We start from the raw sequence: 26,623 nt of genomic DNA on the forward strand, positions 1-26,623 counted from the left end.
ATTGTTGCCCTCAGACTTTTCTGGGATGTTAACAATTTGAACATTAGACGTCCTGCTCCAGTTTTGCAGATCGTCTGCTTTCTCTTTTAGAGCATCAAAACATCTTCTACACACTTTTTCCTCTCTCACCTGTCGGGAGGAGTTTATGAAAGAACCACACGACAACTCTTCTGACATTTCCCATTTCCACTTTCTTCACGACACCGTATTCTCTATATGTCTATCAAATCAAATATGGTTGTAGATTGTTTATACTCCATATCTTCTTTCCCTTTAGATACAAACCTACAACATCCCAAAAAGACCTCACAATGGGGATGGGTTGGATTTTATTCAGCAACAGCTGGATCTTCCCAGGAAAGATGACAGCAAACGATACCTCTGCGAGCAGTGTGGGAAAAGATTCAGTAGTTTATCATATTTGAAGATTCATCAGCATACGCACACTGGAGAAAAACCCTACTCCTGTCATGAGTGCGGAAAGAGTTTCGCTTGTTCAGCTAATTTGTTTCTCAGAGATATTTTTATTAGATTGAAGCAACGCAGACAAAGAAATACAGAGAATTATTAGACGACAAGCAAGTAGATTTCATAGTGACTGTTTGAGCTGACATAACAGAATACAGATTAATGACACATTCACATATCTTTTAATTGCTTTTATCAATTTACCCCCTTACTCATGCCGTAGCCCTATCTCTCAAGCCAGGTTGAGAAAAACAAAACAAAACAAAAACAAAAAAGGGGGGGAAAAAACACCACCACAAATACAACAGGACAAAACAGAACAAAATAAAACAAACACACAATTAAAACAGGTTTGCAACCTGAAGGCTGGAAAAGTATTTCAGGAATTGCTCCCACACCTTGCAAAGCTTACCACTGGTATTACTAATCGCATAACAGATCTTTTCCAGGCTCAGATAGTACATAAGGTCCCTCAGCCATTGAGCATGGGTGGGCAAAGGAGCACCCCTCCATCTTAGTAGAATCACACATCTAGCCACAAGGGAGGCGAAAGACAGTGTGCAAAGCTGTGACGAGGTCAACCGTGCATCAGCCTCCCCCAGTGGTGCCAAAAAGCGCAACTAATGGATTAGGATCCATATGGTATCCAAAAGTTAGGATAGGCTGGAAGGTTTGAAATAGTACTCTCCAGAATCCTTCAAGGCTAGGGCATGTCCAGAACACATAGATAAGGGAAGCCTCTGCACTCCCACACTTATCACAACAGGGGTCCACATTTGGATACATACGAGATGTAGAACCTATGCACAACCTTAAATTGTAAAAGACAGTGGCGGGCACATAAGAATGTAGAATTAACTAACTTGAGTATTAAGTCCCATTTATCTACAGACAATGACTGATTTAAATCTTGTTCCCAGGCCGTTTTAATCCAGTTCATTGAAGAACCTTTCATGCTCACCAGCCTGTCATATATAAGAGAGATAAACCCTTTACTTATTGGAACTGGAGTAAGGCGCATATCCCCTGGGCTTGCAGCTGGTGCTACCAGAAAGTTTGGGTCATTCAGCTAATTTGAAGGTTCATCAGTGTGCCCACACTGGAGAAACCCTACTCCTGTCATGAATGTGAAAAGAGCTTTGCCAATTTAGCTAATTTAAAGGTTCATCAGCGTATGCACACTGAAGAGAAATGTTAGATCTGTCACAGGTGTAGGTGTTTCAGCAATTCATCCACTTTAAGACATCATAAATATTCCTGTCCTGCCCTCTAACCTACATTATCATTTCCACAAATGTTTGTTCAAATATTTCATAAAACCATTAAACTCATTTCCAAGCATATAAAAATGTTGTCATTTTAATTTCATTTTCAAATGAAAGCCAATGACAGAGAGATTATGAAGAACTTACAGAGGTGGGAAATGTACTTAAGTAGAATTTTCAGGAATTTTTACTTTACTTGAGTAGTTCTTGACAACTTCTACTTTCACTCCCGACATTTTAAAACAAATATCTGTGCTTTCTACTTTAACGTACTGTGAGATAGCTTGGCCAAACTGGCTGAAGAAGGGCAGGAGACTGATCCTGTAAACATTGTAAATGTTTGCAAACTACAGAATAAATATAAGGTATGGCTAAATCAAAACAAGAATGCTCACTAAGAGTGAGTGAAAATAAAAGTTTCACCACAACCGGTCTGTTGAGGTGAAGAGAAAGCTGAGTGTGAAAGCGAAGCTCTCAATTTACCGGTCGGTATAAGTCCCTACCCTCACCCTATGGTCATGAGCTGTGGGTAGTTACTGAAAGAATGAGACTGTGGATACAAGCGGTGGAAATGGGCGTTCTCCGAAAGGTGGCTGTCCTCTCCCTTAGAGATAGGGTGAGAAGTTCAGCCATCCGGGAGGGGCTCAGAGTAGAGCCGCTGCTCCTTCACATCGAAAGGAGCCAGTTGAGGTGGTTCGGGCATCTGATAAGGATGCCTCCTGGGCGCCTCCTGGGTGAGGTGTTCCGGGCATGTCCCACCGGGAGGAGGCCCCGGGGCAGACCCAGGACATGCTGGAGAGATTATATCTCTTGGCTGGCCTGGGAACGCCTTGGTGGAGGTGGCTGGGGAGAGGGAGGTCTGGGCTTCTCTGCTTAGGCTGCTGCCCCTGCGACCCGGTCCTGGATAAGCGGAAGAAGATGGATGGATGGATGTTTTCAGTTTACCTCTCTATTGTTGCTGACTTTAGCGATGGCTTCTGGAGAAAGTCTCTCTTGGATCAGAATACGAATGGCCTGGCAGTTGCAAGTGAGAGTGCAAAATTTCTATTCTGCATTTTTTGAGTGCCAACTTTTATCTCTGCTATCAGTCTGACCATTAATCTGCATTCAAAGAACAAATTAGGGCTTTACTCGTGTTGCCAGCTCACATGAAAGGCATTTTAAGGGCTTTTATTGTGAAGCAAACACAAACTTCACCAACCATACCGATTATTGACCAACCTTTTCTTTCTCTGTGCCAAGCTGAGCTTTGCTACAGTATTAAAGCGCCCTTAAGAGCGCTCTCACCTTAAGCATAACCAGGTAGTTGTCATGCCGCTGTATCTTGAGGATGTTTGACAAAGCTGTAACTCCTGCTTTGAAATCTGGAGAAACCTGGAAAAACAAACACATTGCGGTTTTAACTCTTATCCTGAGAAGATTTAAAGAAGGAAAGAAGAAAGAATGGCAGAATGGAGGAAGCTCAAGTCAAAGTTTTACTTACTGTCAAGGTTAACCAGAGGGTCCACGGCTTTATCACTGTTACTGGAAGCTGCCAGGGGCTGCCAGTTTTTGTACTTCTCCACTGTGAAGAGACACACAAAACACGCCACTGATAAACAGACTGACTTGCACTACATTAACGGGGGAGCTCACACTAACGAGTACAAGGGTAACAATTTGTTCTTCTTATTCTGCAATAAAAGGAGACATATGATCTGACACTGAGCAAACAGTATTCCTTTTGTAATGTCTCCATCTCCTGGTCATCATTGGAATTTCAACTAGTGACACAGATTAAAGTGACACAGAAAATTTTTGTTCCATTGACACCAATAAACCAACAAATGTCTTCATGTAACCTGTTATATGCACACAACTTAAAGGGACACAATAATAATTGGTGATACTTTTTTCCATGCAAATAACTGGCCAGTAGGTGGCAGTTTTGTACACATCATTACTTATCCTAACCATAACCTGCTAAGAGTCAGATTAATTGTGGGGCACATAACCGTGTTGATGTGAACCCCCTCTGCAAACCTGTAAATCCAGGTTAACCCTCAGGATGTCTCACTAAACCTCACAGCTCTCTGCACGTATTGCATTCAATTCAGTTTGATTGATATAGCACCAAATCACAACAATAGACACCTCAAGACACTTTATATTATAAGGCAACAGTCTTTTTTTATTATTATTATTATTTAAAAAAGGGAGTTCTTGCACTATACAAGTAAATGTGAACCAAATTAAACTCTTTACCATTGTCTCCATATTCATACCTGACAGCCAAGCCCAGAAACCAATCTACAGCCTCCTTCCTCTCATCGACTCCAAACAGACAGTTCACATCCTGTCGGTGCTGCACACAGGTAAAGAAAGCTAGAACACAACTCACCGTGCTCCTCATATTGTATCGGAAATGCAGTTTTATGTTAGTAATCCCCATTAATAACAGCAGTGGTTACTTTCAGATCATCCTGCAGTCTCACCTTTTGGTAGGCTTTGGGCCACTCTGAGCTGGGGATGTTCCTTAGGTTGCCTCTGTCTTTGATTTTAATAATGCAGGATCTTCTGGTCCTAGCCACACAATGCAATTCCAAAACTGTGTCGCATCTGAACGGAAACGAGACAATACTGATAACAACTCATCAGCAGCTACATTAGGCCAGTAAGTGAAGGAGAGAAAAGGCGTGAATAAATAAAACTGAGGCTCCAAGACCACATCTGCTGAATCATATAGCATTCACTACAGGGCGCAAATAGTTTATTTTAGCACCAGAAAGTAGCCAGCGTGTATCTACTCTGGTCAAAAGAATCCACGCTTCGTACTGATGTCCACAATTCTTTTTTTTATTCCTCTCACAATCATGATGCACCGTGAAAACTAGGAACAAGTAAAACAATATTAATAATATTAATAATAATATTAATAATATTAATAGCACATATGACATCCATCTCAGAGACTTATTTGTTTTCATAAAGTGCACAAGTGCTTAACAAATTAACCAGCATAATATTTTTGCCGTGTACACCTTGTAAAACCAGCAGTAGAAAAGTTGTAGATTTTGAAAAGTCCGCGGTGCCATCGCTCTGTCTTGTCTTACTTCACAATCACAATTTAACAGAAACATTCTTTGTAAGAAAAATGTATCACTGGACTCATAGAATATCTCTTCCCACTGTTAGTGTACACAAACATGAGTACCAAATAAAGGAAAACATATATTTATATGTATATATATATGTGTGTGTGTGTGTGTGTGTGTGTGTGTGTGTGTGTGTATGTATGTATGTATGTATGTATGTATGTATGTATGTATATAAAACAATATATCTCAGACGATGTATCAGACGAGATATCTCTTATCTCAAACATAACATGCTCCAGAGAAGATTAGGTCTGCAGGTAAGAAGTGAACCCCCTTCATAACACTGACAATCTGGTCTGTACTTTGCAATGCAAACCCCTGTCTTTTCTTGAGATGTTATGTGGACATGTTTGTTACTTAAACCTTAGAACAAGTGAACTACAGTATTTAAAACATTGAAGCATACATTACGTACTCCGGTTGTCTTGCTTTTAACAAGTAGAAGTTGGTCTGTGTGATGTGTTTATGTTCAGCACTTGCACAAGAAGCAACAATATCATCATAACATGGGCTCATATTGGATTTGAATATGGGACCTCTCATCCCCAAAGTGAGAATCATCCCCCTAGACCAGGGATCAGCAACCTTTAAGACCCAAAGAGCCATTTGGACCCGGTTTCCACGCAAAAGAAAACACTGGGAGTCGCAAATACTTTTTGACATCTAAAATGAAGATAACACTGTATATATTGTTTTTTACCTTTGTGCTTTGTGTGAACAACTAAGGTGTGTTGCTTATGAAATCCATGAAGTGCTACAGAGAAAATTACATTTTATTTATGTAATTAACACATTTTGAACTCTTAAAGAAATATAACAAAAGGAAAGACACCCAGCTGAACTAAAATGATCCATGTAGCAAACAAAAACTGTTGTCAGCCGCCACCCTTATATCGCCTTTGGGCTTTTGGAGCCTTGTGTGACTCTTATTTTGAGCGATGAAAAATTAATAGAATATAATTTTATTTTTATATTTCAATATTACAATAATCTTCCAATTTAGAACTACAAGTTAAAAAAGAACTAACATAAATAAAATACACTTAAGCTAAATACTTCTAATTTATTTTCCCAAACCACGCGGAGCCGCACTGTAATGACTAAAGAGCCGCATGCGGCTCCGGAGCCGCAGGTTGCCGACCCCTGCCCTAGACCAACGAGCCACCGAAAACAACCTTTACAGCTTGAATAGGGGAAGAACAATAGTAGTAATACGTAGCCATTTTTTTTTTTGCCCCACCACCACCCCCCATGCGAGTTCATGTGCGTGTGTGTACGCGTGCACGGGCCCTATAGGAGGTACCTTTGCTTGTTCATGTGAGTTCTGGGTTCACTTAAGTTCATATAGTTTACCCGTGGTTTTAATTTAATCAGTCATTTGTGTTTTAATTAAACTACTTTTTATGGATTCTGGACGTGTCTCACCAACCAGTTAATAATAATAATAATAATAATAATAATAATAATAATAATAATAATAATAAAATGTTATTTATATAGCACCTTTCTATACAGAGTCACAAAGTGCTGCACATAAGATAACAAATAATAAAAAGGTAAAGCAAATCATATAAAACAGGCAAAAAGCAGTTTTAAAATTGTGAGTTTTGAGTTGCTTTTCAAAAACAATTACTGAGTCCACAGTTCTTAAGGTTTGGGGGAGAGAGTTCTAAAGTCTCGGGGCCATAGTGGCAAAAGCTCTATCACCCTTAGTTCTCATCTTAGTCTGTTACTTTACTGACTCGACTCTTTAAATTAGCACCAGTCCTTTTCATCAAAATCAAAATTATCTTTTTTTTCCTCTTTAAATGCCAGTTAGGTTATATATTACTAGTAACTTTTCAGATAAAAAGGTGATAAAGTCCTAATGTTCTCAACTTCCTATTTATTAATTTTTTCATCTGAGCATCGGGGACAATCGCTGTCTTGCAATTGTTGAGGTCACTAGTGTGCGCCCCATTTCTTCCAGGGTCACTCTTCATTTGTATGTTTTAGGACTCCTACTACTGTGAAATGGTTGTCATAGGACAAAGGCATTGAATTCCAAGACATCCGGGAGATTGTGGAAAAGAGCAGTAATGCCCTTCTCGCCATCTTTCCAGAAAAATAAGTGATCTGGAAGCTGTTAGGCACTTTCTCCACCTGCATAAACTCCAGGACAAATTTAATAACAGTGTTTGTTGCTGTTTGTGCTGCAGCTGTAGCTTTGATTTTTTTTTTTGGGAGAGTTAATATTTTGGCTATGGTATGTAATGAAATGTGCAAGAGTAAAAGTGTTTTTAGCATGTGCTTCAAAGCTAAGTTTGACTGGGAAACTCAAAGCTCAACAGTTTTAGCAGAAATAACACGTTACACTTAGCATGTAATAGATTTGGGGAGAAAATTCTTTAAAAAAATCATAATTTACAGTACACTTTATTTGTGACATACATATCTATTGACATATAACAGACAATTTAACAATGGCTAGCTAAAATCTGGGCAATAAAAAAGTAGTAGAGAATAGAATAGAGAACATTAGTATTTATAAATATATAAATCTCTTTGTGAAGAACTTTGTAATGTTGATGCAGGTGGAATGAGAGACATAAATAAAGTGCAATATGCAGTAAATGGAACCATGTGCATTGATGTTACTGAAAGTGAAAAGTAGTGAAGTGAATTTGTTCGATAACAAGCAAAAAACAAATAGGTTTGAAACTGACCACTAAATGCCAACCAGAGGTGTCAAAAGTACACACATTCCTTACTAAAGTTTAGATACCTCTGTTTAAAAATACTCGACTAAAAGTAGAAGTATTCACTCAACTTTTTACTCAAGCGGAAGTAAGAAGTACAGGCTTTTGTACTTTAAGTACAAAAGTTTAAAGTAATCTTGACTCTTGCGTGTACAAAGTACAGATACTCATGCTAAAATGTAAGAAGTAGAAGTATAAAGTATATAAAGTATTAGGTAAAGTATAAAGTAGGCACAAAAAAGTACAGCAGTAAAGTACAGATACCAGAAAATTCTACTTAAGTACAGTAATGAAGTATTTGTACTTTGTTACTTTCCGTCTCTGATGCCAACAATAAATCATATTCTAATGCAAAATGTGTATTTTTTGTCATGTCGCCCACAGAAACCTTAATCCAGCTCTCTCACTTAAACCGGGGCCAGTAGACAGACCTAGCTGTGTGTTTTTCTGCCATGAAGCACGATAAAAAAAACTAAATTTAAAAATGCCCGTTGGTGTAACGCAAAAGGAGTGGCAACATGATCAGTGTAAGCAAACTACATGATTCCTACAATTATGAAATTACAACACAAAATAACACAACAAAAATCAGAATTTGTTTGTGATTTGTATTTTTATTTAAAGGTGAATCCTTTTTTTCTTTTCTTTTTTTGTTAGGTTAGAAATTCTGATTAATTTCATTGAAGTATACTTTAGTTTTTTTGTTTTACTTTGATGCTATAATAGATGTTTTTAAAATTCAGTTATATTTAAGATTATATAGTATCATGGCAAAACAACAGTCTCCTCAAGTTGCTTTATACTGTAAGGTGAAAATACTACAGTAAAAGCCAGAAAAACCCCAACAATACAATGATCCCCTTTGAGCAAGCACTAGGCGACAGTGGGGAGGAAAAACTCCCTTTAGGAAGGAACCTCCAGCAGAACCAGGCTCAAGAAGGGGCGGCCATCTGCTGCGACTGGTTGGGGGTGATGGAAAGAGAATATAGGGAGACAAGATGAAGTATACTTCTAATGGCCTGTTACAGGGGTGGCCAACTCCAGGCCTCGAGAGCCGCTGTCCTGCAGATGAGCTTTGCAGATTCGAACAACAACTCTGCCTGCTTCCTCAAGGTTGGTTGATAAACAATGTTCCCTCTAAGCTGCGGGCACTGCTGGCACGGTCTCCGCGCACAGAAAATCTGCGTTGCGCACAAAAAAAAAATCTAACCTGAATTGAAATTAAAATAAATACGTTACCAATTTATTCTGTTTTGCAGCGTGAGTCAGTAAGTGACCGATGACTGGCTGCTCCAGCCAATGATGCGATTCACATTCGTATAAACGCAGCTAATCAACGTCGTTGACAGGCTACGACAGCGTCCTTATTTGCCGACACCGGTGTTTTAGCTAGCAAAGCGGCATGGCTGATGGGGAGAGAAGCCACGTCAATGACAACGTGTACAACCATTGGAGATGTGAACAGGACAGACGGAACAATTGACGGAAAACGTGTGGACTTTATAGCAGTTTTTAAATTGTGTTGATAGGCCACGTAAATCCAGAGTTATGATAAAAAAATATATGCAGTGTTTGTTTTTTTTCCTGAATACTATCGTCACGTTTGTGTGTGTGTGTTTTAAAGCGTTTTCTAAAGACAGCGTGAAAACAGTGAAGAGAACGAACAGCTTGTAGAACTGAGGGATCATATACATAGATAAGAACGGGAAAGGGCATGTTTGGAGGCATGCGCCTGCTCCTGAAATTAAGATATTTTATCTCCAAAATGTGTGAGTGTCACAGCAGAGTGCAGATGTTTATTGCAGGTCAAAAAACCTTTCCTGAAGCTCAGAACATAAAGTGTGACTCAGTGTTGCAGCTGTTGGGCAGCTTTTGTTTCAGACTTTGTTCTGGTTATTTGTCAGTTTCCCCAATAGTGGGAGTGTTATCCAGTCACGCAAAAACAGGTGGTGTTTAGATGGATTCACTTTGTTACAGACCTATAAAAGTGAAATAGATTGTAAACGTGTGTTTTTGGCTCCTCTCACTAAACAACCAGCAGTTACTGCAGGGCTGGGCAACTCCAGGCCTCAAGGACTGGTGTCCTGCAGGTTTTAGATGTGTCCTCTCCGTGGGTCAACACACCTGAATCAAATGACTAGTTCATTACCAGGCCTCTGGAGAACTTCAGGACATGTTGAGGAGGTAATTTATCCATTTAAATCAGCTGTGTTGGATCAAGGACACATCTAAAACCTGCAGGACACTGGCCCTTGAGGCCTGGAGTTGCCCACCCCTGAGTTACTGTAACTCTTCCATCAGACCAACCCCAGCATCAAACTCTGACACAAACAACAGCTTAGATGGAATTTAACCTTTGACTTTAAGTCCGCCTCTTTATTCTCTGAAGCAAAGTATAATCAATTTGAGTTTGTAAGAAATGTTTAAAACTTTCTGCTGGAATTTTTTCAGTCAGATGTTTGATGGTCAGGTGGGAGGTGTTTGATGAAATAATGTGGAATGACCTGTACTTAGAAAAATCTCAAGTGATGTGAGCGGCTCGTAGAGACAGAAACATGACTGCAGATGGATGCAGTAGATCGAGTCGCTGATATTTCCAGTCCTGGATCAGGAGACTTTGTGTGAAGTCAGATCTGATTTATTGAAATATAAAGAAAACATTAAAGTTACAGATACACAGATATTTACAATTAATCTGATTCTGTCCACTCAGATGATGATGCAACAAACCCAGGCATGTCTCTTCATTTGCACCCCGAGCTAAGTTATGAACGGTAAACAAAGAACTGACAGTGTAAAGAAAAATATACAGAAATACTGAAGCAGCCAAATCTCCTGAGTGAATCTGCAGTCCTGTGACATCACAAGCAGCCTCCTGTCCACCTGCACAGGTGAGTCTCTGTCCAGCTGCTCTCACAGCAGCCAGCAGAGCCACAAAGGGTTCCAACTCTCTTTATGATGCAGCTTCATGCATCCCATATGCAACCCTCACCTCCATCACCATGGCAACAAGGTGGTGGCAGTTAGAGCGTCCACTTCAAACACCTGCAGAGACACACAGGAGAAAAAAAGATGTTGTTAAGCATGAACTCTGGTCAGGAGATTTTCCAGTTTCTTTAGATGGTGACATCACAGCGCCTCCAGCTGTGAGGTCAGAGAGCGTTTAAAGTCTGTTTAGACCTGCAGCTCCCTTTTCAGTGAGCCTGATCCTGCAGATAACCTCCGACTCTTAGAGATGGTGGTCCTCGTTCTGCTTGTAGTGGTTCAAGTTCTTACAGCGACCCTGCAAAACTGAACCAAGACCGCCAAAGTGTCCATCCAGTCACAAGAGGCGGCCCTTTTTGGAGAAGTTGCTCGCTGACATGAGGTAAACTTCTGACCTGGTACATCGTCATGGTAACTGGTGCTGAACATCTATCTAACCTGAGCAACCAGATCTCTGAAAAACATGTGGTATGTTTACCTCGTCTCTCTGTGTGTGCACAGACACTTGGTGCTGCAGTACCGCCCCCCGCAGGTGGTGCAGGTGTAGTGCGACGGGAACCCACAGACGCAGCAGAAGTGGCGTGCAGGTAGCGAGGATGGCGGGGCCGCTGCTGACAGGTAGTTAGGCTCCGGCTTCTCTGAAAGATTCTACCATTCAAAGGAGAGGGGACAGTGGGTCAGCTGACGACCATCTTTCAGCCAATCAGCGAGAGGAGAGAAGGCGTCTGACTCACCTCCTCCTCCAGCAGCGTGGTGAAGTTCTTCCTGAAACGCTGCTTGAAGTGGTCGCCCCTCGTCTTTCTCTTCTTCTTCTCTGGACGCACAGACAGAGAAGGAGGAGGACAGAAAATGTTTAGGGGATTTTTTGGAAGATTTTTAATCACAAACACGTTTCCTAACATGAACTTTTCCGTTTTTAAATTGGTCGGTGTGGTGACAATGGAAAAATATTTGCGGGTTTTTAAACAGGATTTGATCTGGTTGATGATGAACTCGAAATGCTTCAGATGCCTCAATTTGTGAATACAAGAAATGTCAGAGCTGTGTTAACCAAGTTCTTTGAATACTTAATTAGAATAGAAAAGTACTTTATAAGTACCAGCCTATATACAGCTACTCAAGTTTCAAGGAATAAAGATTTCAGCTGCTACCGTGTACCTCTGTAAGACTTTTGCTGCTAGTACAGGAACACAGTAGAGCTATATAAAGAGCTTTTATTGTGAAAGGGATGGTCAGGAAGATGCCCTTTTGTCAAAAGTGTAGGTTTCATGTGCAGATCAGAGGGTGAAAAACTCACCTGGTTCTTCAGACTCACTGAAGGCAGGTAGGCGGGCAGTAGGACCTGGGGGAGGGAGGGAGGACAGAGGGTCGTCCTGGAAACACAAAACAAGATGTCATCGCTGATCAACATTACAGACTGCTTATTAACAGCCTGTTAGACATACATGAGCCAATCAGCATCACTAACAGGTGGACATATTTAAAATCTTTGTATTTCATTATACCAACAGCACGTTTATGTATATTCATTCACCACTTCTAGTTTCTGTAAGACCACAGGGAGCAGCTGGAGATGGTGAAAGAGGGTTAGAGGGTCGTGACCTCTGACCCTGACAGAAGCAGAACATCAGTGATCTAGCAGCTCATGCGCCTTACAGGTTACTGTAATGTGTGACATACACAGAGAGAGCTCTAAGCTTTCTTCTGATTAGTCGCCTGAACTGCACAATTCAACGTTAGAGGATTTCTAAAGAAGTCCCGCTTAAAATCTCCACCTGTGCTTGTTTCTATGTGAATGTGAGATGGATGAAGTGAACCCAGTGTACAGAGTGAAGCTCTGTGTGGATGTTAGAGTTCAGTGAGACCAGAAAAGCTGTCAGTCAACTTAAATCACAGACACGGACCTGGAAGTTGTCTTTTTCCAGAGCCTCCAGCTGACGGGTCAGCCTCCTCTGTCTGGTAGCTTCATCCAAAACTCTGCGCTGACCGGCCTCCACCCGAGCTGTCGGATACAAACACACAGTTTCCATCAGTCGGTCAACAGTTGGTATCAGTGACAAAAGTCCCATGGACTCAGCTAATTTCTATAAAGTTCTGTGTAGTTTTTCCAGCATGTAAACCAAAGGGAAATCATCAGGACTGCTAATCGTGATTCAGCACACAGTCGCCTCACAGAGGTTCATTCTGAGCAGGAGAAAACAGCTGAAAGCTCAAAGGATCAGCAGTTTAAGGGATTTCAAACCTGTCACAGTAACAGCTTACAGGTCTGCAAAAGTTTTAAACACAGAGTGTGACCATGAAAAGCTCCAGTGATGGTGATGTTTTCCCTGTCGGCTTCATTGTCTCTTCATGCTCAGTGGGACTCCTGGGAGGAAGCTTTCGATGCACTTACAACAACATAATGTTCACAATATCTCTCTGCTCCACTCCATGTGTGAGGGGGTCCACTCACAGTGAGACTGAGAGCAGGGAAAGGAGAAAGTAACAGCAGAAAAGCCTGCTATCAATGTAGGACTGGAAAAAGTTGGATGTTGTGTCCCTGAATTGGCCTTTAATAGTAGTTGTAGTGTTTCCTTCCAATCAAACCAAACCGCGCTGTGAAAACGTTAACTTTATCTCGTTCTGTTCTCGTATTATTGTCTGAAAGCTCATCAAACAGGATCTGAACCAGTTATGTACTTAACTTAAATTCGGCTCACAGCTGGAGCCCATAAAACATCTTTTACTTCAGTAAAACACCCAAAATCCTTCAGGTGGTCCTGGTTAAATAAACGGCAACGTAGCATCACCTACCTACGGTCGATCCTCTCCTTTAAGTTTGATTTTTTTTAATAACTGGACTATTTCTATTTAACATGTATATGTTAGAATAAAACCCTGCAGCTCTATAAAAACAGTAATAATAACATTAACAGTAAACAACACGAACCGCTCAGAAAACCGGAGTTGAGTTTAAAACCAACGTTTCCTCTGTGAGCTCCGAGTTAGAGACGATAGAATAACAGAGGGTCTCTCTGTTAAAGCGTTTTTACACCGTCTGACTGCATGACAGTGTTTTACATACAAAAGAACAGTTCAAACAAACCAATACTCACCGGAACCTTTCTTCTCCAGCACCATCTTTGTTCACGTCCTCTGTACGGCGGCCGCGGAGGTCCCTGTGAAAGCAAACGAAGCGCGTTTGTCATCGGGACCACTGACAGGACAATTAAAGAATGAAAACTTTTTGATGATTTGATGACTGATCTTCATATTACTGTTTTCTGGAGTGTGTTATGTTTGTTATTTTAAATAAAGTTTGAGCTTTTTCTTCAGTCTGTTGTACGGTGGCCTGAGAGGCCAAACGCACTGCAATTTAAGAAAACACCAGCAATAAGAAAAACGCTGCAAAAGAACACAAAACGCAACGAAAATAGGAAAAACGACAACGGAAAAAGGAAAAAAAAAACAGAAATGGGAAAACAGAAATAGGAAAAAACAGATTTCCAAAAGCACAAGGGAAGTGTTTCTGGGGAGACAATAACCCGACGGACCAGTTGCACGAACCAAAATATGCTAAGAATTGCGCTGGGAGACACTTAAAAGAAGTGGAGGATCTATCGGTTTTGTGAGGAAAGAAAAGATGAGAGGTAAGTGTGTTAGCCTATTAGCCTAAAAATCTGTGATCAGTATTATATGAATCATGATCAAACACACCTAGCATGTTTTGGGTTCCTGCAACTGGTCCGTCGGGTTATTGTCTCCCCAGAAACACTTCCCTTGTGCTTTTGGAAATCTGTTTTTTCCTATTTCTGTTTTCGTTTTTCCTATTTCCGTTGTCGTTTTTCCTATTTCTGTTTTGTCTTTTCCTATTTCCGTTGTCGGTTTTCCTTTTTCCATTGTGTTTTGTGTGCTTTTGCAGCGTTTTTCTTATTGCTGGTGTTTTCTTTAGTTGCAGTCCGTTTGGCCTCTCAGGGTCACCGCAGTAGTGTTGCCACCTGGAGGTGAAATATTGTACTCAGTTATAGTGGACTCATTGGACAATGATGTGGTGAATGATGGAGCTGCCAGGCTGGAGGGAAAGAGAAGATTCATGGATGTAGTGAAAGAGGTCATGCAGAGGGCTGGGGATAGAATTTCCAATAGATCCTCCATACGTTACTGAACCTGACATGTAAGAGGAACCACGAAGTCACTGAGCAGCCATTATGTAAAGATCTGTGAATTAATAAAACTCACGTTTAATTTCGTAAAAAAAAATCACAAACTTTGAATTGCCTGATTGTACATCATCATCACTGTGGAAGCTTCAAGAGGTTTCACAATAAGTTAAAAGAGAAAAACCATTCAGCGACCAGAAAAGTATGTGCAGCAAACAAAAACAGTCTCTGACAAGTTTAAATGTATTTTAGCTTATTGTTATAACTTAGTTATCTTGTGTTTTATATTTGGGAGGGGCATCAAAGTAAAGGTAAGATATTTTATCTGTGCAACCTGTTTTGATCTTTAAATGTAACTTATTGGCTTCTCATGAGGACTGAGCTCTGGAGGAAAAGACACAGACACTGTTTTCTTAATGCTGAGAGTTAGGCTAAGCTTTGCTCTGTAAATGATGCAGCAGTTAAGAGATATAATAGTTTTACCTGAGACTTACATCACTTATGTCTGCATGCATTTAAAACCTGATATGATTCTTATAGAAACTAAAGAGAAGTGAGTCTCGTCCCTCCGTTACACAGGCACAGCTGACGTTCCCGGGGCTGGAGCAAATTTTCCCATGACAACCTCCCCAACATGTGCAGCTTTGCTCTCAGGTCCGGGAAGTAACAAGTGAATTTTTTTCTGGTCATTAAACGTCACTTTGTAGGTCACACAGCCCAAAACGGCTTATCCTGTCTCCCTCGTACTATCGTAAATTATAAAGTTTGAATGTATTTAATGAAGTAGATCTTTTGTTTGTTTGATGCTACTTCCACGTATATAAAAAGACTGTTTTGTGTTAGCATTAAACCTTGTGAACTCACTCATTTCCTATTTAATCAGCGCATCCCACAGGTCACATTTACATTAACAGTATTTCTTATGTGCTCCTTTTCTCTGCACTTGTTTCAGAAAAAAAGTTATGTGTCTTTTGTTTTTTTTATCATGTTTTAAATTTATTGACATGGTGGCATTACTATACAAGTAAAGATTGTGCTGCAGAATCGATAAAGTAGGATGAATCTGGGATGAATCCTTGTGTCTGCACTCCTGCTTCATTGATTGGGCGACTGGATTTTAAATAAAGTGGTTGAGAAAGTCACAGGGAGGCCCTGCATGATTTAAGAAGACACCGTCACAGCTGTTGCTGGGCGCTAGAAAAAACTGCATCACTGACCGGACAAAGACAAAATTTTTCGTAGTGCTTATTAAACAGAAATAATAATCAAAGTTATATTGCCCTACACAGGAAGTTGATTACATTAAACAAAGTCCTAATCCCTGATCCTTTGAGTCTTACCCAGTAGATATTGCAGAGTTCTGCTGATATAAAGATTTGATTAAAACAGCTTGGCAGGAGCCAAGCAAAATAAAATAAATAAACATAATAATAAAGAATAATCAAATCACCTCAATTCTACTTATTTAATTAACCCACTCTGAGGTAATTCATGGAATTAATCAAGAAAGCAGGATTCCTTGATTGATCCCACTTCTCTCAAAGTTATAATCAGTGGAGAAAACCTTGGAAGTCTTGAGAATCTGCAGTCCACCTGGAAGGTAATGGAAGTCCAAATCCTTTTCAGAATTATAATCCAACACAGCAATCATTATGATGATGATGATGATGATGATGACAATGAACAGAAGTAAAACCAAATCCAAGTCCAATCTGCAATTCCAATCTCTCCTTCATGCCTATGGTGGAATTTCCAAAGGTGAAAAGTAAAACATTCAGAGATCTCACACACACTCACACACACTCACACTCACACTCTCACACTCACACACTCACACACTCACACACTCACACACTCACACTCACACACACTCACACACACACACACACACACACACACACACACACACACACACACACACACACACACACACACACACACACACACACACACACACACACACACACACACACACACACACACACACACACACACACACACACACACACACACCACAAAAACATAACCATAACCTGGTCTCAAACATGCCTTCAAACTCATGGGGACCAGAATTTTGTCTCCATAAAAAATGTTGGTCCCCAAAAGTACAGTAACATTCCAGCTTTTGGTTCCAGAAGGATATCTAAACATGGTACACGCACACTCACACACACATGAAAGTCAGACACTGCTCTCAGTGACTCCTGTTATTAGAATCACTGTTATTCTATTTTCTGAGACAGTTAAATAAAGGTGTTTGTTTTATATTTTTCTGTGATAGATTCATGTTTAATTTAGTTCATATATTTGATGTATTAGACAAGATAATAAAAAGGCCAGCACTGCTTAAAAAACCTGTCTAAAATATGTGATTTCAAAATAAGTGTTTGTTAAAAGTGTTATAAAGTGTAAAGTGCTGTAAAGTTTGGTTGAGGTAGAATTTGTGATGGTCACATGACCAGAGTTTAGCTAAGAGCACAACCATTGCATTGTGGGTCAGCACTAGCATGGCTACAGAGGTGCAGATGCAGCTACAGCCACAACAGTTCTGTTATTCTGCATGTGGTCCAAGAGGAGCACCCGGTGATATTTTCATATATATTGTGTATATAATGTTGTATACATGTTTTACACTGGCAGTAAGAGGACATTTTCAGTAATATCCTTTATATTGCATTTTTTTCCTGTTCTGCTACTTCAAGACTGTTTATGGACCCTAATATGAGAGCATACATTTTCACTGCCATGCAAATGATACCCACTTTTATTGGTTAAACTGCAGGGATGTCTTAGATACATAATGAACTCTAAATCTCTTTACCTCTGTTGTGAACTTCACATGAAGTTTGTGTTAACAAAATCAAACTGATGCAGATCTCCTTTGAAAAATACACATTCACTAGACAAAATAAAAACAGACTGCTCAAAGTAAAAGCAGAGCCCTCCCTGCCCTCTATGTGCTCTTTTAATAGTTGGTAGTACAAAACACAGTGACAACGTGCGTATTAGATACCCTCACTCCAAAAGCATAAAATATAAAAAATGGAAACTGCAAGAATAGCATCCTAAAAAAAATGCATTCTGGGGGTTGTCACAGTGAAATAAAAAAAAATAAAACGCATCCATCTGAAAATGTTGAATTTTAGTAAAAACACTGCTCTGTAGTTTGATACTGTCATTACAGAGAAAGTGAATATTTAAAGCCTTTGAGTGTGCATTTGAAATGCAGTAAGTCTCCTTATCAGCTGGAAGTATTCAAGCCATAAGATGACTTTTGAGAGCAGCTAAAAACCATTAAACAATGGCAATGTTGAGCCTGTTCCAAAATTGAAATGTACATGCGTTGAAGACGCGAGTCTTGTTGAATTATTAAACATATTTTTCTTTAATCTGTAGAGGCTTGAATATCGGCCTAGGGTGGCTCTACTTATCACTGTTGAGTCAGTTATCTTTTTGTGCTACTTTTTTGGTGAAACCAAAAGGGTGAAACCATCTGTTGGGGTTGTGGATTTGACACCTTAGCGTTGTGAAAGTGGGGATACATGCTCCTGGCTAAGCAGTTCTGCTTACAACTTAGAATCTCAGTTCTAAATGCAACAGTGTGTGAGGGTGTTAGCCGTGTTGTCCGGCAATAAACTTATCTACAATGTGTCAGTAAAGAGTGACTTGCACTTCTGGCCCATTGAACAATGGTTTAATAAATTTCACTGCAAACTATAAAAGAAACCTGGATTTAAATAGAACATAGTAGTGTCGGATGTAAATGAAGGAAATACAAGTATAAGGTGTCTATGGAACACATCTCCTTCAACGTTCACAATGACTGAAGTGGAGGACTACAGGCATTTCTCTCTGTCATCTGATTGTGTTTAGGGTTTTACAGTCCACAAAGCAAATTAGCATACATGATGAATGGATACTACAACATAACATGGGCAGTGAGAAGTAAAACTCACCATCTTACCAGTTGTTATATTCTTTAAACTTAAAATAAACCCCTGATATTAGAGTTTAGTGTTTTAAGTCATCTATTAAAAAACATGAATCAACACTTCTTTCTCTCAGCATCATTACTGAAGTTACACTTTAACTTACTGCTGATGCTTATACCATTGTGAAATTTACTATGTAAATATGCTTAAGAGTCTTTCATATGTTTGACATCCAGCTAAAAACTTTAAAAATATATATATATATATATATATATATATATATATATATATATATATATATATATATATATATATATATATATATATATTTGAATCAGTAACATTGCATATCTAAAGGAAAATGTTTTTGGTTATATATATATATATATATATATATATATATATAGGGCAACTAAAATGCTCAATAGAGACCTTTTAACTAATAACATTGATTTAAATTAAGCCCACTGTGGCAGTTTCTTGTACAGTATATGGATTTTATTTATTTATTTATTTATTTATTTTTGCTCTTTTGACTTTTTGTTTTCGGTTTATGTTTCTTTTCTGTAGGCTTTACATTTATATGAAAAAATATGACATATGCACGTAACTAAAGAGAAAAACAACAAACACGCAATATTTTTACTGCTATCATAACCATGTCATTCTGTGACATGAACACCATTTCCCACAAGCCCTCGATGAAAGTCTGGTCGCTTTAGCCGCTGTAGTCCAATAAGGTGCGGGTCCTCCCCTATCTCCGCCAATTGGGACTCTGTTGCTGTCACTGCTTATATTTTTAGTAAATTGTTCAGCACCATATGAAACTACAAATATCCCTCCGCCATATAACTAGATCCCGCTGGGCCATTTATAATGTTATAATAGCTGGAAAAACGCACTGCCCGACTATACAGTGGGGTGTTTGGCTTTTCGTCTATTCGAGAAAAGTGATTAATCAACACCATGCTATTTGTGCAGAAATTAAGGAGTCTTTTCTTTTTTATCACCATATATCTGGGTAAACTAAACCTATGAAATACAGATAATAATATTGTGGCGACAGGAGCACATTATGCTACGTCAGGAGCGTCAGAACCGCTATGTTGAAAAGATTATAATAATAGGAAGAAAGTAGTCCCTGCCGTCACGGGGGTGTGGGCGAGTCACACTGTATAAATACGCTGGGTTGTCAAACAGCAAAGTTTACTGGACCCTCCATGCAAACTGTCAGCTGAAGACAAAGTGGGGAAACCTTGGAGAGGCTTTCAATTATTTGGGCAGCAGTGGGGGAGAAAAACATATATATATTTATGATGGTGAAAAAAAGACAAACTATTTAGCATCTGAAGCAGTGAGTCGACACATGAAATCGGAGTCCTCGTAAGGGAATTTAAAAAACAAAACGCAGGAGTGCGAGACAAGCTAGTACATCAGTGAGGCTAGGTGAGTAATTAACCGTCAGCCGGTGCGCGGAATTGGTTGCTTTTATGTGAATGTCATTAGAGTGCAATTTGTTGACAGCGGGATGTTGCTCTTATTGTTCTTCTATTTTCCCTTCTAGAAGCTTTAGCTGTCCGTTAGAGAAGGTGCACAGGTTTGAGCCCCTGAAAAGACACAGCTTTTGTTTTGCCCGAGCCCGTTATAGATTAGCTAAAGCGAGCCTCCCGGAGTGTGTTCAGCTCATGTTTATTTTCCTTCTGCTGTGCTTGCGGGGGTGTTTATGCCGAGAGAGAGAGAGAGAGGGCTGCCGCCTTCGTTCCTCAGATACTTGGTCGATAGGCTGCTCACCACTTAATTAGCTTTATAATTTAATTTACAGCGACAATTTGCCAGGGAAGGCTTCTCCACTTGCACGTCAGCTAAACCAATGTCCTCTCTGGTCCACTGCCTTTTGACTCGCAAATGTCACTAATCCTTTCCCCTCCAGGTAGACCTTAATGCTTTCTTGCAAACATTGAAGATATTTGTCCATGTTTGTCTCCTTTTTAAGCAGGCACATGTGCACAAAATTCCAAACGCAAGGCAAATTAAAGTAGCAGACAGTTTAATTTCTGTTGGTGGTAAGTGAGGGACATGAGTACAAATCTCTGCAACATTCATATCCTTATTCCAGGCAAGCATGCAGGCCTCCCTCTGTTGCCCTTATACACAGTTTTTTGTTTTTGTTATTTTCATAGCAAATTGTGTAGCTGTGCTGCTTGTCTGGTTATGTAGTGGATGTTTAGCAGCACTCGGTCAGTGCTGTGCTAATGCCTGCATGTAAACAAAAAAATGCCACCCCAGATCCTGCTGATGACCTGACCAGAAGGAAAACGAGACTAGAATCAAGTCTGCCAGTGAAAATGCAAATGCTTAAGTTATGCAAGGTGGTGGGGCTTGTGGCTGTGGAAAGATTGGAGTCTTGTTTGTATTGTTCAGATTTCACTCTGAAAGCCACACATCTGCGGACAACAGCTGAGCTGTTTCTCTAATGTCATTGTTTGACATTGGATCTTGTGTATCTAGCTGCTTGCTTCCCTTTTTTTTTAAATGAGAGGTGGGAAATGCAGTAGGTGGCTTAGAGGTTTGTGCACTTATGGTTTTTGGAGACACTGATGATGGCTGTTTCAGGTAAAAGACCGGTGCAGTCCTTTCTTTGTCAGTGTAACTTGTTATTAAGGTGAGGAATTTGCACCTCAGATGATGCAAAAATAGGGCCCTACTTATAGCCTCATCCTAACAGCCCCCATCTTATCCTTCAATGTCACCCTTTTTTATGCAAGGGGAAAAATGCAAGACCTGTGGTTTTGTGTCACCCCTGCAGCCCTGCGTGCAGGCTGTGCAGCTTTATCTGTAGCAACATTAGAATTGCCTTTAATCTGAGGCGTTTTTCTAATCTTAGCTTCCGAATCCCCATCTGGCAGGGAAGTGAATGTGAGTGAATTGTTTGTGTGCATGTAAGAAGGAGGAGGGGAGGAGAGGTGAAGGGAGGGAGATGGGGTGGTGTTGAACACATTCAGTGCATCATGGGAAACTGTGTTCTATGGAGTCGGCTAACTGTCCTTCCATTTTACACATCTTCTCCAGTGCATCCTTTTGTATTATGATATGCATATAATGTTGCTCTCAGTTGGAATCTGCATGGTGACGAGTGGACTCTTGTGCGATTGTGTATTAAAGCAAGAAGCACTTCATGCAATTGCATTCAGATTATGCAGGATTTATGAAGCGCACAGCATCTGTTACATCCATCAGTACATCCTGAGGCTGATAAACAGGAAATAAAAAAGGGCACGTTTTAGGATTGTTGCTTCTGAGTGACAATCGTGCAGGAGGTATACTTCATATCAGTACTGTGTTAATAGAATACCAGTAGACATTTGAATCCATATCCCGATGCTTGCACTGGTTGGCAGGCGCATGTATTATGCACTTTTCAGTGATGTTGAAAGCTTATGACTCCATCACGATTTGGCATGTTTTTCTTTTTCTTTTTTTTGTATCCAAAGTAATTGGCAGGAATTTCTTCTGTTGTGATGCATTTTGTGTGGGTGATTGTCTTGTACGTAAGACTTCTATGATTTTTTCTTTTTTTTTTTTTTTTTTTTTTTCAAAGCTCACTATAAAATAATATTCTGATTACAATCCCCCTGTAGCCCCGTCTTTCTGTGTTCCAAAAATACCACATTAACTGTCTGTTGTGAGAGATCAGCAGAAAAACAAATTCCTCATTTTCACACAAACTTAAATTGCTCTTCTCTTCTTGTCTTCATAGTTGAGGATCTGCCAACACAAAACAGCCTGCAACCTGCAGCCTCTGCCTTCAAGGTGCCTTTACCATGGTGACACTAAAAGAATCAAACACTGCACAATAAGCCAGAGGGGGACAAAAAGATTTGTTGCTACTGCATTGCCTCACTTTCATCTCATCCTCTTTGAACACTTTGTTCCCACACTGGCACTAACCTGCTGCAGACATGCATCTGGAAGTGAAAGTCGCTCTCAACTTCATCGTGTCCTACCTGTACAACAAGCTGCCTCGTCGACGAGCCGACCTGTTTGGCGAGGAGCTGGAGAGGATACTAGTGTCTCGTTTTGAGGGTCACTGGTACCCCGAGGCCCCGCTCAGGGGCTCTGCTTTCCGCTGCATTCACCTGGGTGCGCCGAGGGACCCTGTGGTGGAGTTGGCTGCCAAAAGAAGTGGGCTGGACACGGAGGAGGTGCGGGCAAATGTTCCTGCAGAGTTGAGTGTGTGGATTGACCCTTATGAGGTGTCCTACCAAATTGGAGAGAAGGGTGCAGTGAAAGTGCTCTATCTGGAGGACCCCCCTGGCCTCGGTTGTGACAGCGAGCCGGCCGAAGGGGTCATCAGAGAGGCCAAAGGAGATGCAGAGACGGAGGATGCCAAGAGCTTGGGCTTTAATCCAGATGCTCAAGTGTTTGTACCAGTTGGAAGTCAGGCATCTCCTTCCTTAATGCCATCACTCTCCAGTTCTCCCACACCCCTGTCTGCCCAGTCCTGCCCTGGAATCTTCAGCTACCCCAGCTCCAGCACACCCACCGATCCCAGCATCCATTCCTCCAACACATCTACTCCTTCTCCTCCGAGCGGCGGTCTGCCCTACCTCTCCACTCAGCAGCCACCTGCTGCTCTTCCTGCTGCCCGTCCACAACCAATCACCTTCACCACTGCCAGCTTCGCCGCCACTAAATTCGGCTCCACCAAAATGAAGAAGTGCAGTGGGGCCGGGTCAGGGTCTGCAGGCTCTGGTGTCATCGTACCACCATCCCAGAGGATACTCTCCCGCTCTCCTACCACCATCTCAGCACCAGAGCTGCTTAAGCACAAGCCCCTCTCTCTCTCCTTGCACTCCCTCGGGGGTCCCATCCACAGCCAGCTCTCCCCCAACGCCAAAGAGTTTGTCTACCCAGGATCCCCAGGCCCTCTTTACTTCGATGCAGACACCCAGCCCATGCAGCCTCTTACCAGCCCTTTCCAGCCCCCGCACACCATCAACACCCACCCACCCTTTGATCCGTTCTCCAGCCCTCCTGCCCAGAGTGTGGGCATCATTGGCAGCAGTGGAGGGATCTCTTACATGGAGAAGCCGCCGTTTGTTGAGGGTTTAGGAAGCTACAACCTGCAATATCCCAGCCAGTCTTTCCAGCCTGTCGTGCTGGCCAACTAAGCCTTCATTTGTAATAAGAATTGTTGCAGGAGCAGTTGGGTGTACGGCAATGACCCTCCTGATATTTTCAGTTTTTCTAACAAATTGTTCTAATACTAATGCGTGTTAAGAATTAGTTTTACTACGAAGATTTAAAATGTCCACTAAATATTTAGTGTGATTTGTTTGGTATCTCTATAACCTGCCCCAAACCACACCCTCCTCCTACTTCCCGTCTCCATTGCTGTTACTCGTCATGATTTGTGTTGGCTTGAATGGGTGCTTTTTTTTTTCTGTCTACCTTTTTGCCTTCTCCAATTTCATGTTTATGATTTTGCAATGAATGCTAATGTGAGTGTGTTTTGTTTTTGGGGTTTTTTGGGGTTTTTTTCCCCCCTTTTTTCTTCTTTTGTTTTTTGGAACTTGTAGTCTAATGGACTCTAGTATAGCTCCATTTTGCACTGCACTGTCATGCTGTGAAAAAGGACTTTGCCAAGTCCTGCAGGGAACGACGGCTGTGGAAAACTCAGCACTTTGCTCTGCAATCTGCTCTGCCCTACTTGCCACAAATACGGGGTGGGGTTGGTGGAGGGGCTCTGCTCTCTGTGCGTATAGTTCACTTCTGTTTTGTCGTGGTTCAGAGTGATTGAGAGACTCGTTGCTTGCACGGTGAAGCCCTGTTACCTTTGAAACAACCTGACGCACGGGCATATTTCGAGTCTTGTTGGTGGACGCATGTTGAAAGCAGGTTATCATCAGCTGGAATGGGCACGTGACCGGAGTTTCAATGAAGCGAGGGCAGATAAGGGGAGAATCGAGGCCCTAAAAGTAATGTAGTTGAATGTATTGTACCTGTCAAGGGAAATTGCAGCTGTGAAGGTCGGCAATATGGATTTCGGGGTGGGGGGGGGGGGTACCTTTTATATGAATGTGAAAACAAATGAATCTTTTGAATTTTAAGACGATAACAATGTGCTGATTAGGCCAGTTGTGCACATAAAGATGCAAGTGATGGTTTCACACGTATTCAAACATAAACCAGTCAGCAGCATATGAAGGTGAACAGGCGGGGAAGGATGGGAGGTGAGGGTGGGTGGGGGTGGGAATGCAGCAGCAGCTCAGCGTTAGGGATTGTGATAAATAGCTTAGCATGACTTTGACTATGAAGGAGAGGTTTTCCTCTGCATGGACAGGAGGGAGGGAGGGAGGGAGACGGGAAGAGAGAGAAGCAGCTAGAGGGTTCTGTTGCCCCCTGTGCCATTCGGGGTGTACTGGCTTAGAAAGCGACACTTTAACACCCAGAGCACGTTTCTGATGGGCTTAAATGGTATTGAAGCCAAAGGCTCACTATTCTCTCCCTCCTCTTAAAATTCTCCAGCGATCTCTGCTCCTCCGGCTGTTGCAAAGAAAAAAACAGAATCCTACAGTTCAGGTTGCTCTCTTTATTTTCTTTTTTTTCTTTTTCCCAGCTGCAGTGATGCAAACAGAGATGCAATGAGGACTGTTCTTCTGTGGCATCTGTCGCGTCACTGGATAGCTTGTCAGAGATCTGATGTTGTGCAGTTTAACAGCCGGGCCTGATGTCATTGTTGGTTCGTCCCTGAAAGAGAAGGGTAACCTCCACATGTCCACGTCCAGCTGTCCAGCACTTTATTACCAGGCTCCCGATGCCAAACTGTTCCTTTGCCCTCCGTTTGGCTGTTGCACATTTTATTCAGATGTCATGAAATGCTTTGGAAACTGCAATGAGCTACATTTGCATCACAAACGGGAAAGAGACGCAGTCAGTCTCCCTCTTGGTTGTTTTTGTTTTGTTTTTGTTATTTTGCTGATGTTTTGCAGACTATAGATATTTTTGTATGAGAAGGACCCTTGTCTTGTCCTCACGCTGGTTTTGCAATGTGGCATTAGTGTCATATGCAGCAAGCTTTAGTTCTTTTTGTTTCAGAGGGAATGAGTGGGTGAAGTGTACACCTCTGTAAATGTTACAGTTGTGAGGGGAAAGGCTTTTTTTTTTTTTTTCTTTCTTTTTTCTATTTTGATCTTGAATCTATTTCCACCATTTTTTGTATTAGTTTTTGAAAATGATCACTTAAACATTTGTATAAGACATGCAGAGTCCAGGAATATGTGTATAAAAAGTTCTTATGTTGAGATTCTTTGTTTAGTTTCTTACATGCTGAAGTTATTTTTTCAGAAAAATAACATGAATATATGCAAATCGAGACGTAAATAAAGATGTACAGAATAAAGTATTGAATGTGTATTGTACCTTGTACACCATATGTCTAATAAGACGGGTAAATGTATCCATTCTTCAGTTTGCAGTTGGAGTTAGAAATGTTTACAGTGGGTTTGTGTAGGAAAAGATGGCTGATCACCTCTTTCTGTGCTCCGAGGGCAGTCTGACAGCACTCCTCCCCATAGGCATTACATTTAAACCAAAAAAACTTATATTCTTTTTTTTTTTTTTTTTTAATTTAAAAAAATGAATTAGTCCTATTTTCATGTAGCCCACACTCTGTATATTATAAACTCACCAACACTCTTAATTTATCTGTATTTCAAATCCCAGATCTGCTATTATCTCAAAAAGAACAAAATGTTCCTTCTATCTTTATCTGTTTTTCTTGAGGCAGCCGCCCTTGTTCCATCAGCCAGATCCTTATGGTACTGATACTATAGCCATAATCCCAGACTGTCTTTACTTACACACCCTTCTCCAGTTCAATGAAATGCCATAAGTTTTTAAACGACCCTGAAGGATTCAAGGGGTTTCTACCTCTCTCTCCAGTATCTCTCTTCAATA

The 26,623-nt window shown here is 40.9% G+C and overlaps 3 protein-coding genes across 3 annotated transcripts; 1 reads left to right on the forward strand and 2 right to left on the reverse strand.

Moving 5' to 3' along the window:
- Positions 1-2,669: 2,669 nt before the first annotated feature.
- LOC116327841 (RNA transcription, translation and transport factor protein-like) lies at positions 2,670-5,431 on the reverse strand. Its single transcript, XM_039611584.1, is given in 8 exon segments — positions 2,670-2,747; positions 3,021-3,105; positions 3,213-3,297; positions 3,978-4,077; positions 4,208-4,273; positions 4,275-4,296; positions 4,298-4,331; positions 5,407-5,431. Coding segments are annotated over 8 exon segments (495 nt in total).
- A 4,735-nt stretch (positions 5,432-10,166) lies between these two features.
- On the reverse strand, positions 10,167-14,331 carry znhit1 (zinc finger, HIT-type containing 1). The gene is made up of 7 exons (XM_039610794.1): positions 14,290-14,331; positions 13,689-13,751; positions 12,498-12,595; positions 11,891-11,966; positions 11,328-11,407; positions 11,072-11,241; positions 10,167-10,653 (listed from the first exon to the last, which is right to left on the reverse strand). Exons 2-7 carry the CDS (start codon positions 13,711-13,713, stop codon positions 10,632-10,634), a joined length of 471 nt encoding a protein of 156 aa, XP_039466728.1. The 5' UTR covers positions 13,714-13,751; positions 14,290-14,331; the 3' UTR covers positions 10,167-10,631.
- A 5,523-nt stretch (positions 14,332-19,854) lies between these two features.
- On the forward strand, positions 19,855-24,892 carry LOC116327824 (protein Tob2). Its single transcript, XM_031749490.2, has 2 exons — positions 19,855-20,110; positions 22,422-24,892. The coding sequence occupies exon 2, from the start codon at positions 22,624-22,626 to the stop codon at positions 23,833-23,835; it is 1,212 nt and encodes a 403-aa protein (XP_031605350.2). The 5' UTR covers positions 19,855-20,110; positions 22,422-22,623; the 3' UTR covers positions 23,836-24,892.
- The last annotated feature ends 1,731 nt before the right edge of the window (positions 24,893-26,623 follow it).

Source organism: Oreochromis aureus, linkage group 4 (genome assembly GCF_013358895.1).
Source record: "Oreochromis aureus strain Israel breed Guangdong linkage group 4, ZZ_aureus, whole genome shotgun sequence".
Lineage (NCBI taxonomy): Eukaryota > Metazoa > Chordata > Actinopteri > Cichliformes > Cichlidae > Oreochromis > Oreochromis aureus.